Here is a 15,675-nt window from a genome sequence, read left to right on the forward strand (position 1 = left end):
ACTGCATTATTTTAGATACATAACATGAAGTATATATAAGCTGGAATGCTGAAGATGAGTCCTATACTTCGTTACAATCTGATTCATTGACGAACCTATAGGTCCTGACGCTGCCTAATCCACATTAGAAAAAAAAAAGATTTTTTCTGCATCATCATTGATTGTATCTAAATCAAGAGGAAGTCTATAATTCATGAAATTGACTCGGAGATCAATATTCAATTGATACTATCACAATGCTCTCTACCAAATGCAGTACTTTACTCTTGACGATTTGCGTAAGCTCTGTTTTGTTTAATGACGAAAACTCAATTATTTCATACCAAATAATTTATATATGTTTTATGAACTTGACGTCGTCTCGTTTAATATTGTTTCTCGGGTTCACATACTACATATTTACCTCATTAAACGTCCATAATTGATAAATATTTCCATCTGATAGAGAAATGATAATACGGAAAATAAGCAAACCTACAATACCGTGTGCAGCTATACTTGATGTTATAAGAGTGCATCGCAGCAGACGAGTGTGTAAACGAGCGTTATCTCCGATATCTGATAAAGAATGGTACTTAAAACGTCCATAAATTCCTCTCTCAAACAATGAGCGGCGTTATTTCTAATACAGGCTATCTATAATTGGTCTTAATATGCATGTTATGTTTTTCAGTGATATTTATCCCGAATCCATGTTCAGTTCGCTTCCTGAAAACTTGAAATGTCGGAGCCGATAAAATTCGTTGTTTTAAATCAGCTTTGCTTGCAACGTCAACCTTTTCCCCGATCATTGCGAAATTGCGGACGTTTATACATTTATTACGTATGACATTCGTGGATGTTTCGATAAGACGGTAAATTACAAACAACAATTTGCACAATGAAGAAGATCAATTAATACTTCAAACATCAAAATTGTGAGAAAAAACCACTATCATAAATAGTTACTCCTAAACTCTTGGCTATCAGGTATTAACGCTTTTTCTGGACCATAGCTGTTATAGGACGTAAAACAAAACCTTACTTTGGAACACAATATGAAGTCTATATTATTTACGAAATTACTATCACCACCTCTTTTCACATTCCGATTGAAAGTTGAGTTGTACAAATTCTACGTCATTCTACATGTTATGAAAACAGTCTAGAAAGAGTCACGTGCGTTTAAATATAACTGGACTAGAGCTACGTAAATTTTTCGTGATAAACAAGATATTAAAACAACGAATAAACAATCCACCGCGCACACTTTTACTAGAGCCCTTATTTCATAAAGTGTATGTATGACCGTATACCAACCAGTTATCGGAAATTCGGTAAAGTGCATATAACAGAAAAGGAAAAATACAACGGGCTAGACAGGGATTCGAATCTGGGACCTCCGAACTCTAGCTAGACGCTCTATCAAATGAGATACCTGGTCGCCGGCGATCGACACTGCATGCAATAAATAAATCATAGATAGAATTCAAATCATCTACGATATATAGAATGAATACACACCCACTCTTAAATAAAGGAAATAACGGGAGGCAGTACGCACCGGAACCGGTGCAGAGTCCGGGAGAAATAACAGCTTTTTAGGTCACCTGAGCTTTAGCTCAAGTGACCTATTGCTATCCGTCTTCGTCCGTCGTCGTGCGTCGTCAGTCGTCCGTCGTCGGTTAACATTTTACATTTTCAACCTAAGTTGAAATACTGGCAAAGGGATTTCATTAATATTTCATGGGAAGGTTACTGACATCTCCCTGACCAAATGTTGTTATTTTTCGGGTCAATCAGAAATCCAATATGGCCGCCATTGCCGCCATTTCGAAAAAATATTTCAAACTTAAAGTCAAGTTCCACTGGGCCGATTGAACTGAAACTTGAAAGGAATGATCGACTCATGGTCCTGACAAAGTATTGTTATTTTTCGGATCGATCGGAAATCCAATATGGCCGCCATTGCCGCCATTTCGAAAAAATATTTCAAACTTAAAGTCAAGTTCCACTGGGACGATTGAACTGAAACTTTGTAGGATTCTTCGACTTATGGTCCTGACAAAGTGTTGTTATTTTACGGGTCTATCAGAAATCCAAATTGGCTGCCACGGCCGCTATTTTGAAAAAAACTATTTCAAACTTAAAAACAAGTTTCTAATAAGCCAAATTAAATGAAACTCGGTCTAGGAATGATCAGCTCATGGTCCTGACAAACTTAAGTTAACGTTATACTTAACTATTTTGGACTCAAATTGGTACATATTTCAACAACAGAAATAAATACTGTAGGACTCAGGTGACCGTTAAGGCCCATGGGCCTCTTGTTATATTGTATAGTACGTTCTGACTCTCTTCACAACAAAAAAGATATATGATGAAAAAAACGACTACAGTCGTCCAGACTATCAGGATATATGTATAACAAGGAGTCTAATGCAACAGTCTTTTATTACTCTTCCTCTGTTAATTTTTTTCCATTTCAGCATTTTCCCCTATTGAAGCAGTTACGGGAATTTATAATACTGCGAAAAATATGAAAATGTTTTGAGGTGTAAAGACAGAGGAAATGTACATGCTGTGTTTGATTATTAGTGTCTTTAAACTTAGTTTTTACAAGGTCTTTTCTGTGACACTTTGTTTTTCTATCATACGAGACTGGGCAAACAAATCATAAAAGAATTAGTAATCCATTACTCAAGTCTGAGACATGCTGGGAGAGGCGGACTCCGCGAGGCGGTTATTTTTTCACCTAGTCTGAAAAAAGTTTTGAAAACATAAACTCACTAATCAATATTTATTGACTTTGCAATTGTGAGGGTGTTCACCTATACACATACATTAAACACAACGAGACTCGTCCCCAAATGATCTTTGATGCGAAGCTCAACCTATATCATTAATTAAGTAGTAGTTACCGTCGTGATTCGAAATGTTGAATGATGGCCTTCACTAAAACGTTTTCCCACCATTTCACATCCTCATTATATATTCTACATACGCACATATGTTGATCATAAAATATATATGCAAAGTCAAAAGTGCATTCCATAAAAAAGGTAGACGCATGCATATTGAGATTGAAAAGTATTCTTTATCAGATATCGCTAAATGTGTAAATTATATTCTGTTTCACTTAATACGGAGCGTGTGATTGGTGAGATCAGTTACCAGTAAAATAATTCTGGTATCGATTGATACTTACCGAAATGCAAATCAACATTAGAAATACATACCAGTGACAGGTGTTCCCTAGTGAACCTAACACAGATATCTATCTAGCACTGGTAGCATCAGATAAACAAAAGTTTTAGTGAACCTCCAGCAGATGTGTGAATCATTTGTGTTTCAAGCAAACGTGCGAACACCTAACTGACTCAGTACCGGTTAGACTCCGGTATAGGTTTCGATCACAATGGAATATTCAACCCTCGAGGGTTCTTCTGGAGCCCACAAGAAAAATCTCATCAAGTGGAAAGACGCCTGCATCACCGGTCTGGTCGGTCTGTTGATAGGTTTAGCTATTGGACTTTTTATTGGAAATTTTGATAAGAAGGAACTTGGAGATGGTGTCTTTCTGCCAGGAATTTCGAACAAAATTATCCAAGATGGTGACCCAGCTGTAAGCGACATCATCATGGACGCCATCAAAAGTGAAAACATCAGGGAATATCTGAGGTAATACAGTATAGCAGTCATGGTGAGGTATTGTTTTTAATTTTTGTTATTTTTCTTTTCAAACCCCTAAGCGCGCAAACCGCAGCAGGGGTCCGATCTGTAAACACTTTGTCCATGTTCTGTATGTTCCCCACGCACGAAAACCTTCTTGGAAATCGAGGCCTATCTACAAAAATAAATAAAAAATAAGCCCGTATAGAATCCGTATTAAGACTTCTTACCACTAGAATATTAGAAATCTTCAATGCATTTCCTCCCACATTACAACCCCCGGCGCGCTAACATCCAGACCAGCAAGAGTGATTAAAATAGGTTGAAATAACTTGTTTTATGATTGTTGTAAAACAAATAAAGTTTGTATTAAAAGTTGAATTTGATCAAACATTGACACGAATCCACTAAAAAAATTAACAAAACAGGTCATGTTGGTTTGTGTTAAGTTCCTGTTCAGACATTCCTTCACTTTATCACTATATCACTGCATCTCAGAGACCTGACTCAGCTACCCCATCTCGCGGGGACAGAGGCTAACTACCGCCTGGCCATGGAACTACATGACTTCTGGAGACAGGAGGGACTGGACGAGGTCTACGTCACGCCTTATGACGTCCTGTTGTCCTACCCAAACGTCACTGATGACGACATGATGAACCGGATAGAGCTGATCAACGCCACCGGCGGAGTAGTGTACCAGTCTCCGCTAAGGGAGGCAATTCTACACCCGAGTGAGAACAAGAGTGGTGTGGTACCGCCCTTTAATGCCTACTCTGCCCCCGGGGATATCACAGCGGTGTGTATGATTGGTTGTACATTTGTGTATATATTAGATTTAATCTAATTCTGGCTTTAATTATAGGCCATTTTTCCTTTAATATATATTACCATAAATATATTTCGAGCTGCATGTACACCAATCGATTTATCAATAAAGTCTGGTCCCCAAGATGCCTCTTCTTGGGTTTCGTATGTAGCCAGGCACTATAACCGGATTTATAAGAGCGTAAGTGGGCGTAACCCATGGAGTATCGAGGATGCATCACGATCAGTAGCAGAGTTAAATGTACCAACTGACGTCGGAGAAAATTACTTCGACAAAAATATATCGGACACTGCGAGTATAATTCGATAAATTGACAAAGTAGTTCGACATTTTCTCCGATTATTTCGACATACTTTTAAAGAAATATGTCAACATACGTCACTCGTAAATATATGGCAGAAATATGTAATATGTAACGTAAATAACCTACCCTTGTTCTATTTTGTATAAATATAAATGGCTAGCCGATGTCCGAGCATAAATGTCTCGAAAAGTTATCCCGGGTGCAAATGTGATAATATGCTTAATAAGTTAAAAAATTATATCGTCGTATTCAAGGATAATGTCGAGAGCCTCAAAGATTATGGTGACCTCTTTTATAATTTGTCATCATTCGTAACTCATGAGTCGATAGCAGAAATTTGCCACTATTAAAAAGGAAAAATCATCATAATTTTTCAATTTAACTGAAACACTATACAACGTATGTTCTGATGTCCATTTCTTTAATTGTCATAATTTGAGAGACAGTTTGAAGACGCTTCGTGGACTTGAATAACATACAGTATTTATTTTATTTACTTCATAGTCTTAAAGATGTTGTTTGGTATGCCCGTTGTCGCTTGTTGAGACACTGTTTTCGCTTGTTGACGCTTTTAAGCATGTTCCAGCTACAATTCCCATGTCGAACAGAAAGGTGAAAAGAGTTATTTTATTCTGATTAATTACGCTTTGTGGCGCCGTCACTTTTTCGCGTTGTCGCCGCGAGAGTACGCCGTTAAGAAAGCAAAATGACGCTTTCTTGATTTGATCCTTTGACGTAGCGAAAAGGCAAGTAGGGCTAACTCGCCACAATAATTATTATTTCTTATTCCGTGTGAGTCTATTGATTTGTTTTGTTTTGTTTTGAAAATGCGATTTTATGAGACTTTGTTAGTTTTCCTTTTTGCTTTGGACGATTCAGAAAGTTTCAAAATTAATGTGAAAATTGGATGCAAATTATGCACAATCTCTCGCGTGCTACTTTTTACACCGAAAATAAATAGAAATTATGATGATAATAAAAACATAGCTTAACCAATCAGCTTTTTATTACATATATACGACTGCCGTATTGTGTCCAACAGGAGCGCCTGGTTTACGTGAACTACGGGAGGCTGGAGGACTACCGCTGGCTGAGAAACAATACCTCGGTCAACGTCACCGGCGCCATTGTAATAGCCCGGTATGGGCAGCCCTTCCGGGGCGACAAGGTTTGTGACGAGTTCGATTGTTATAGCACTGTATGAAGATAGGTTTAGTGACGACACGATTGTTATAGTATGGAGAACTCCGTTTTGTGATAGGGGTTCTTAGCGGACAGATATGGAAAACAAGGTCAATTAGTGGTGTTTGTAGTGCTTTTCGACTGATGCCGTATTTGTTTTGTTTCCTATGAATTTCTCCACTGTAGATATTTTTTGTGTAAAAAGAGGAAAATGCATGCTTAGTTTGTTCCGTTATAGGTCAAACTGGCCACTAGATATGGCGCTATCGGTATCATTCTTTACTCGGATCCTGCAGAGGATGTACCAAACGGAAGTACGTCAAAAGTGTACCCGGATGACTGGTGGCTTCCTCCGTCGGGAGTACAGCGGGGCACCGTGGGAAAAATGAGCGGCGATCCGCTAACACGAGGATACCCTGCTACAGGTAGGCATCATACACATACAATTCAACACTATTGAAAGAGAGGAAAATGCATTCACAATCATGGTCACACCCTTACATAGTGACACACACATGCACATGGACAGACACACACATAAGAGAATAATAATAGTACCCGCATCATACCATAAAGTACTATAAACACAACACAATGATATAATAGGTACTATTACAGTCATTAAACGTTGATAATTATGATGATAGACAGTATAACACTTATCATACATTACATCACACATTGATATAATAGACATATTTACACTCCTCAAACTACATTATCATATAACAGTATAGACAGTAATACACTTCTCTACTTCACTACCATATAATGGTATAGACAGTAATACACTTCTCGTACTACATTATCATATAATAGTATAGACAGTAATACACTTCTCGTACTAAGCAATCATACAACATTGTAATAAACAGTATTACAAGCATCACACTATAAATTATACAGCATTATTATAGACAGTATTACTGTTACATAAGTCTTACAATACAATCATACATTGAGTAGAACCCGTTGCACGAAGTCATACAATATAGTCATACAGTGGTGTGAAATACACAACATACAATATAATAATTAACTTGAAGAAACAGCGCAACCATACAATGATTTCAGTTGTAGTAATACATCTCACAAGATTAATTCATACAATACAAACAATATTATGAATGGTAGTAAGTTGCACTAATCAACAGGAAAGACGTAGGAAATGCTTGCCTACTAATATGAATACAAAAATATATGTATTTCATGTTGTTAATCTTGCTGAAGCGTGAGGTACAAACAAGTAAATTTGTGATCACATACATATTACTCAGTATACAACATTCAAATATTTAAGGATAAATTACATAATACCACTGTATTGAAGAATTTTAGTAATAATAACAATGGATTTTATTCTAAAGTCCTCCAGTTCATATGGAGATAAGTCATAGTTGAAAATACCAACAAGAAGAACATGAAGTAGATGGTAATTACACATTACATTAAGATAAAACACAAAATCTATATCTTTTACAGTACTGAGTACACACCAGAGCTGGTCACGTAATAGCTCTGTGTGTGAGCATTCGAGTACACTATGCATAATAGTATCTGTGTGCATAGATCCACAGTAATGACACAAGTATATATTTTCATTATCGCGCATTTCAACACAAAGTTTAACAACTTTCTTAAAACATGGACTGTATTGTGGAAAGCGTAAAGCAAGTTTCCATATAGCATACGGTTGTATCTTATTATGTAAAAGAGTGAAGCGAGAGAAGTCCCTATAAGCTTTCATTCTTTCACATAAATTAAACTGTTCATATTTTTTTACATGGTCTTTGACTAAACACTTCCATTGACATTTGTTTGGAAATACACCACTCTCCAAAAATTCATTAATAACATGATACAAATTGTATTTTTGTAAAATATTAACAATGTCGGGAATAAAACCTCTACTAAATTGAGACAGGTTGAATTCGAATAGACGCTTGATAAGAATTTCGCGTGTTAAACAGCCAACTTCCATGGAACATATTCTACCAAAAAATAACATTTTCTTTACGCTGATGTATACTTCTACAGAAAACCAACCAATCAAGGACGTGCTCATATCTGTTCTTGTTCTTACATTAAAACCTTGGATTGATTTGACAATGAAGTTTTGTGCTTTTTCTAACATGTACATTTTGTTTTGCTTTAATTGCCACAATTCACACCAATACAGTGCTGAGGGATATATTTTACACTTAACAATTTTTGCAGTAGTTAAAGGATTCAGAGCACATGGATGTGCTCCAGAACGAATTAAGGACATAACACCACTTTTTAATTTGGAACAAGCACGTTCTGTACGTTCGACATTGTTATTTCTGCTATTCAATAAAACGCTGACATGAGTAATACTTTCTACAATTGGTAGTTTCTTTCCATATACAGTTATATCACAATTAATATTGGGTTTCTTTTTAGAAGTAAAAACAACAATTTGAGATTAAGTAGAGGAAAATGTAAATCTCCGCTTTCTACTGTATTTCTCGCAAATAGAGAGTAGATACTGTAAACTATTAACGTTATTGCTGATAATACATATGTCATCAGCTTGTGTAGGTATATTGATTCGCGAGGAAAGAACTAATGCCCCTTTCCCTCTAAATTCCACTTCATTTAGCAAATCATTAATAAAGACTAAATACAGTTTTGCGGATAAAGACCCACCTTGTAAGATTCCCCGTTTCATGATTACATTGTCCGACTTGAGACCATTAAAAACAACATTACTGGTAAATCGAGAATACATTAGTTTCATGATATTCCATACTTTCCATTTAATACCCATATTGTAAAGCTTATAGAATACAGCGGGGCACTGTGGGGAAAATGAGCGGCGATCCCCTAACACTGGGATACCCTGCTACAGGTAGGCATCATACTCAGTCAAGTTGACACTACTTAATGAAGTTCGGGGAGTATTGTTTTACCTTAGCTCGGGGTTGAAAACCTAACAAACTTCATTTACAGTCGTCATTTGGTTTCCCAATCCGGCAGACGATGAACATTAAAAATTTACATCATTCAATTGTATTAATTCTTCGAATACGCCCTTCATCACATAAAAAAATACTTGACAGACTTACAAACATTATTCCGGTCACCTTCCAGTAAGGTCCGAAAGTGAGCTTGACAGTTATAAATACATCTGTAGGTAAATCAGAAACACTTTCTTATACTACATTTATTGGTACACCATCAGCCGACAAAGGAAACCAGACCTACGCTTTTTGCGTGTTTACGTTTGTATAGATGTAATACACGGGAATTGTTTTGAAGAGCGTTGTACGGGCATGGTTTGTTGAAAAAAAATAGTATAAGCACGCGCATGAACATTTGTCAAATACATGTAATATATGATTATTAACCAATGAAAGGTGTCGTTACATTACAGATAACCTATGTCATTTGATGTGAGGTTCGGTCGTGTATGATATTAAGAATATCCATGCTTGTTCCTTTTCTGCCTGAGCATTTGCCTTAATATTGAACGTCAATACTATAGAAACAGCGTACAGGTACCAACAGGACAGCAGTGAGGCGGACCTGCCTACTATACCAGTCCACCCTGTAGGTTACGGCACGGCAGAGATACTTCTCAGGTTAGTCATCTTCAAAACACCGGTTCCACTTCGATACACATATCTTCTCTAACCTTGGAATATGTCATGAAAAAATCGAAGACAATCAGGGCATGTTTTAATGCAACTGTTCTCATGCTCAATCGCGGATGCTCTGCTCAAACTAACTTTCTTGTAATTCACTTAAATCAAGTCAAACTCTTGTCTACTTGTACATGTGTAATCCGCAAGATGTCGCGAAAAGATGTTTTTGGCTCTGGTATTCCGTCTTTGCGTATTGCAGAGTTATCTTCTCTTGGGAGCAGGTATTGATTGTTACGTCACTTGTTTGTGAGAGTAACGTCATCAATTTTTGAGAAAACGACGTAATTTTCTCACACAAACCAATGACGTAACAATCAATACCTGCTCCCAAGAGAAGATAACTCTGCAATACGCAAAGACGGAATATCCAATGTTCCTCCAGTTTAACTCAACGCTCCTCATTATCTGTTGCCCATGCTACTATTCTATGTATTGATTGTTCTTGGTTTAAAAAGAGTTTTTCTCATGTCCGTTTAAGAAAACATCAATATTTATTCATTGAATCATTTCCTCGGGAAATTGAAACCCTCTCACAATTGGATATAATTCGTAATATCCGAGTGGTATTCCCAGTGAAGTACCTTGTTTAATTCTAATACGTCGTCTCTCGATTTTCTGTAGGCAGACGTCGGTAAATTAAATTTCTGTTTCGTTATTCGTGAGATATTTGAAAGACTCGGTACCTGGTTTTTTTGCCTTGTGTTGTATATTTTGATTCGATGTGATCTATAATACGTAGTTAAAGAAGAAACCACATATGATTTGTAAAAACAGTAAACAACATCTTGAATGAGGATGAGTAAATGTTCCCCTAAAAGTGTGTTTGTCGAAACTTAAATTGTCATCTTCGGTGTCTTTACTCACTCGTAAATTTTCCAATAGATATAATAAGTTCTCAGCCACTTTATAATTGCAAACTCACATCATTTTTACATTTTCCAGATAGAATAGAAATTACCAACCCATTTTGAGAAAATATGCATCTCTTTGTAAATGTTTGCAATCATTTTCTTGTCTGATAAATTTTGATTGGGTGCGTCATATATGGTTAGTCGCCAACATGTGATTCATAAAAAGCTGACGTTTTGTCTATTAACGGTCTGAAAGCTCGTGTATGCGATGTTATATCGATACAAGACATAATTTAACCTCTAGTGAACTGGACAACAACATGTACTATGTATGAGTTTTTTCTACCAATATTTGCCTTTCCACATCAGAAGTACATGTATTACGTTGTATTGTAAACTAGAGGAGAGTAAAACACCTTGGCTTGGGATGGTATTGTATTTACATTGATGTGGTATATTGTTATCAGGGAGCTGTCTGGAGAAGAGGTTCCCCCTCAGTGGAAAGGGGGTTTAAACATCACGTATAGACTCGGAGGAGTATTACAGACGGACGGCTGGTAAGTCTCATTCAACTGCTCTATATTTCAGCTGTAAACATTATTTTTGCGAGTCCAGGACAAGATGAGTTAAATTTATATGAGTCTCAAGCAATTTATGGAGCATATCTATCTTATTCAGAATTCCAATTTTGCTTTGTGAAAATGGTTGTTATACTTCAGTAATACACGGCATGATATGTAAGCTAACTTTAACAGATTGATGTCTGACTTTAAATATTATATCTGTTAAACTAGAACTAAAAAAAGCAGTAAAGGACGGAATATTGGATTAGAAGCTGATTGGTTACTGTACATGTGACTATGTGCTTGCAGGACAATACGGATGTTTATTTCAACACAGAGTTACATGAGGCGAATTCATAACGTGTTCGGAGTAATACGAGGAGCCATAGAACCAGGTAAGGTCTTCCAAACATCATCTATGGTTTTAGGATTTCAATGACATTTCTTATGACAAATAACATCGTTAACACCTAGCAGGACATCAATAGTTTTCTATTAATATGCTATTCTTTCTTACAGACCGGTACGTGTTGATTGGTAACCACAGAGACGCATGGGTGTTTGGCGCCATTGACCCTTCAAGTGCCACGGCCGTCATGAAAGAAGCATCGAGAGTAATGGGAAACCTGGTGAAACAAGGTAACACACGTACTTACTCATCTCCATGGTGATGGGTACGTAAAAAGGCAACTCTAGTAACTACACGTCTCTATGGTAAGGGAAACGTGATAAAATAAGGTACATATAACCCTTGTAACTACATGTCTCGATGGTAAGGGAAACTTGATAAATAAGGTAGATGTAACCCTTGTAACTACATGTCTCTATGGTAAGGGAAACTTGGTAAATAAGGTAAATGTAACCCTTGTAACTACTTGTCTTGATGGTAAGGGAAACTTGGTAAATAAGGTAAATGTAACTCTTGTAACTACATGTCTCGATGGTAAGGAAAACTTGGTAAATAAGGTAAATGTATCCCTTGTAACTACATGTCTCGATGGGAAGGGAAACTTGGTAAATAAGGTAATTGTAACTCTTGTAACTACATGTCTCGATGGTAAGGGAAAATTGGTAAATAAGGTAAATGTAACCCTTGTTACTACGTCTCGATGGTAAGGGAAACTTGGTAAGTAAGGTAAATGTAACCCTTGTAACTACATGTCTCGATGGTAAGGGAAACTTGGTAAATAAGGATGTTTGACACCTAGTACGAACAATCTGTTCAAACAAGGTAACTGTGTCTGAGGTAAGTACACGTCTCTATGGTGATAGGCAACATGGATAAACTGGCCAATTTGTCATTGAGAACACATTTTTGCATTTTGATAATGAAGCATACATATAATAATACATTATGGTCAAAAATGTTTATATATATTTCAAGTTAATTCATCGTTGTAATCTATGATTTTAATGTCATATAAACTAGTTTATAAATTGCCACAGGGAGATGGCGGCCGCGACGCTCTATCATATTCTGTAGCTGGGATGCGGAGGAGTACGGGCTCTTCGGCTCCTATGAGTGGGTTGAGGTATATCTGTTCTACTATCATTTATACTACATTGTATCTAGAAAGACAAATCAACAGGCCCGTTCTATTATTGTTTATATTACTAAAAGAGACAATTTCAATTGCCCAATTCTACCATTAATACTATTCAGTAAGATATTACCGATAGGTCCGTTTTACCGTTTATACTATTCAGTAAAATATTACCGATATGTCCGTTTTACCATTTATACTATTCAGTGAGATATTACCGATATGTTCGTTTTAACATTTATACTATACAGTAAGATTTACCATTCAGTAAGATATTACCGATATGTCCGTTTCACCATTTATACTATTCAGTAAGATATTACCGATATGTCGGTTTTACCATTTATACTATTCAGTATGATATTACCGATAGGTCCGTTTTACCATTTATACTATTCAGTAAGATATTACCAATATGTCCCTTTTACCATTTATACTATTCAGTAAAATATTACCGATATGTCCGTTTTACCATTTATACTATTCAGTAAGATATTACCGATAGGTCCGTTCTATCGTTAATACTGTTTCGTAAAACATTTTCATTATGACTGTCGTAATACTGTTTCAGCTCTCTGGTAAGATATTAACTATTTACTATGCGCTAAACTCTATTGACATTTATCCATTAGTTTACTGTTAGGCCGTTACTTATTTATGATCCATACTATGGTTTTAACGATTTGTATATGGTTTGTAACGACCACCTCATCGTTGTTGAATTGAATGGTATTGAAAGTGTTAAAAAGACAATGGAACTGGTATCAGACTGCGTGACCAACTACACAAAGTGTTACGAATCAGATATGAGTGAGACAAGGGAATCAATAAAGACATGTGCAGCATCGGTAGTTGGTATAAAGAAACAAGTTGACAAATTAAGGAAGGATATACAGAGAAAGAGTGAACACAACATGACCAACAGGAGTGTGGATCTTACCGAGGAGAATAAGACAGAACCAGCCGTAAAGACGTTTAACAGATTCAGTGGGTTGAGTGCATCATCGAACAATCAGGTAAACCAGGTGGATAACTTGGAAAGCACACAAACAGCGAATTTTTTTCACAGACACGTTAGATCCTAAAACCGATCGGAACGCTAGAGGACTCTGCCAAGGAAACGACACGCGACAAATCTCTTGGAGCGACATGTTACAATCGGAGTCTCTGAATGAGAAGCGTTCCGTGGAAGCTGAAACGACAACTCAACACCCGATAAAGGTCCATTTCCCAACATCTGTGTGTAATCCGATGGCAAAGCGATTTGTGGGATTCCAGCAACAACAAAGAAAGAGAATCAAGCGATTCTACGTACATGGAATAAACCGACAAATATCCTCAGAAGCTGCCATGCGAAGCTATCTTGAGGAAGCTAATGTGCGCGTTACTTTGATAAGGTATTTTGAGAAACGATGGAAGAACACGGCATCAGCGCAGTTGAACATAGTAGCGGTGGACGCAGATATTGTCAGCGATGATTCGTTCTGGCCCGAAGGAATCCGAATGGGGGAATGGCAGCCACGCGAAATTTTCTTGAGTGAGCACAGATATGGCTGAAGTTGTTAATGCGATGTGTTTGTGGGATATCTGAGCACTGGTTACGTGAATTTAATATGTCATTTATGGACACGTTTAAATCTATTGGGTACAGATGTATAGCTAAACCTGTTTTTGAATTCGGCCCTTTTAAGTACAAATGTAGCACTAGAGGAGGAGTTGCTCTGCTGTATAAAGAATCCTCCTTCAGAGTCCAAGAGATCGAGGTTGACAGCCCGAGAATAGTAGGGGCTGAGATAACTATATCTGATGACTTAATTCTGTATTGCTTTGTTGCATACATGCCTGCTTCTTCGAGAACTATAGAGTTATTCATAGAACACGTTGAGCTTCTAGAAGGTCTGTAATCTGTTTACTCCGAAAAGGGGAAAGTGATGTTCATAGGAGACATGAACGTTAACATTCAAGGTACTAGGTGTAGCATAACTGAAAATGAAAAAAGTTTTTAAACCGATGTAATTTAATATCGGTAAGCGTACAGGATAAAGGCCTTGGGCCTCATAGTACTTTTTCCCCTCAGACTGGCAAATTAACACTTATTGACCACATAATTATCGAATCAAGTATGTTTGATTTAGTAGAAAGTGTGTCTATTTTGAAAGAAAATGATTTGAATTTGTCAGAACATGTCCCAGTGATAAGTTCAATACTGATATCAGCCAATGTAACATTTAATTATAAACGTCCTGATAAACATACACGGTTTAATTGGAAGAAAGCAGACCCTAATGCTTACAGAGCAGCTTTAAATAAGAATTTGTCTCATATCAATGTTACAGAAACTGAGAATAGTGAACAGGAATTGAGTCTAAGCAAGGAATACATAGAAAAATATCATTGTGAAATTGTCTCTGCAATAGGTAATGCTTCTTTAGAATCTATACCGACTGTAAGGTACAAGCATTACCTAAAACCATATTGGAATGACCAGTTATCTGTTTATCATTGTAATATGAGATTAAGCAGACAAAAATGGGTCGGTGAAGGTAAACCAAGAGGTGGGAACTCGGAAAGTTTTAAAGAGTACAAATTGATGAAGAAAGAATTCAGGAGAAATCTTAGACAAGCTTTTGATAAGTATATGTCTGACCAGTTATCAGAGATTGATCAATCAAACGAAATAGATCAAAAACTGTTTTGGTATCTATTTAGAAACAAATCCATGAAACAGCGACCTTCTCAAACAGAATTTACATGTGACGGTCAAACGTTTAGAGACCCAAAAATTATTGTAAACAAATGGGCATCTCACTTCGAAAACATTTTCAAGAATGACTGCAATAGTTTATTTGATGAAGATTTCAAACATGACGTTTCGAGTAAAGTAAGAGATATAGATGTCCAAATCTGCGAAGAGGACAAGTTTTTGAAGAAATCTGTTACTGTATCTGAAATCGAAAATATATGTAAAAAGTTGAAAACAAATAAGGCAGGAGGTCTAGACAATCTTGTTTATGAACATTTGAAATTTGGAAACTCGTTGCTATATGTCCACCTATCAAAATTGTTTAATGCCGTAATTAAGT

At 36.6% G+C, this 15,675-nt stretch overlaps 1 protein-coding gene across 1 annotated transcript in view; it reads left to right on the plus strand.

Annotated features, from left to right (window-relative positions):
• Nucleotides 1-3,311: 3,311 nt before the first annotated feature.
• Nucleotides 3,312-15,675, plus strand: part of LOC110448113 (N-acetylated-alpha-linked acidic dipeptidase 2-like) — a 23,848-nt gene continuing 11,484 nt past the window's right edge. The window contains exons 1-9 of the mRNA XM_021494177.1: nucleotides 3,312-3,660; nucleotides 4,150-4,450; nucleotides 5,827-5,952; nucleotides 6,205-6,391; nucleotides 9,475-9,571; nucleotides 10,953-11,042; nucleotides 11,358-11,443; nucleotides 11,568-11,687; nucleotides 12,495-12,580. Coding sequence (XP_021349852.1) covers nucleotides 3,398-3,660; nucleotides 4,150-4,450; nucleotides 5,827-5,952; nucleotides 6,205-6,391; nucleotides 9,475-9,571; nucleotides 10,953-11,042; nucleotides 11,358-11,443; nucleotides 11,568-11,687; nucleotides 12,495-12,580 — 1,356 coding nt within the window. The 5' untranslated portion in view covers nucleotides 3,312-3,397. The remainder of the gene's footprint in view (nucleotides 3,661-4,149; nucleotides 4,451-5,826; nucleotides 5,953-6,204; nucleotides 6,392-9,474; nucleotides 9,572-10,952; nucleotides 11,043-11,357; nucleotides 11,444-11,567; nucleotides 11,688-12,494; nucleotides 12,581-15,675) is intronic.

Source organism: Mizuhopecten yessoensis, unplaced genomic scaffold (assembly GCF_002113885.1).
Source record: "Mizuhopecten yessoensis strain PY_sf001 unplaced genomic scaffold, ASM211388v2 scaffold3837, whole genome shotgun sequence".
In the NCBI taxonomy this organism is placed as follows: Eukaryota; Metazoa; Mollusca; class Bivalvia; order Pectinida; family Pectinidae; genus Mizuhopecten; species Mizuhopecten yessoensis.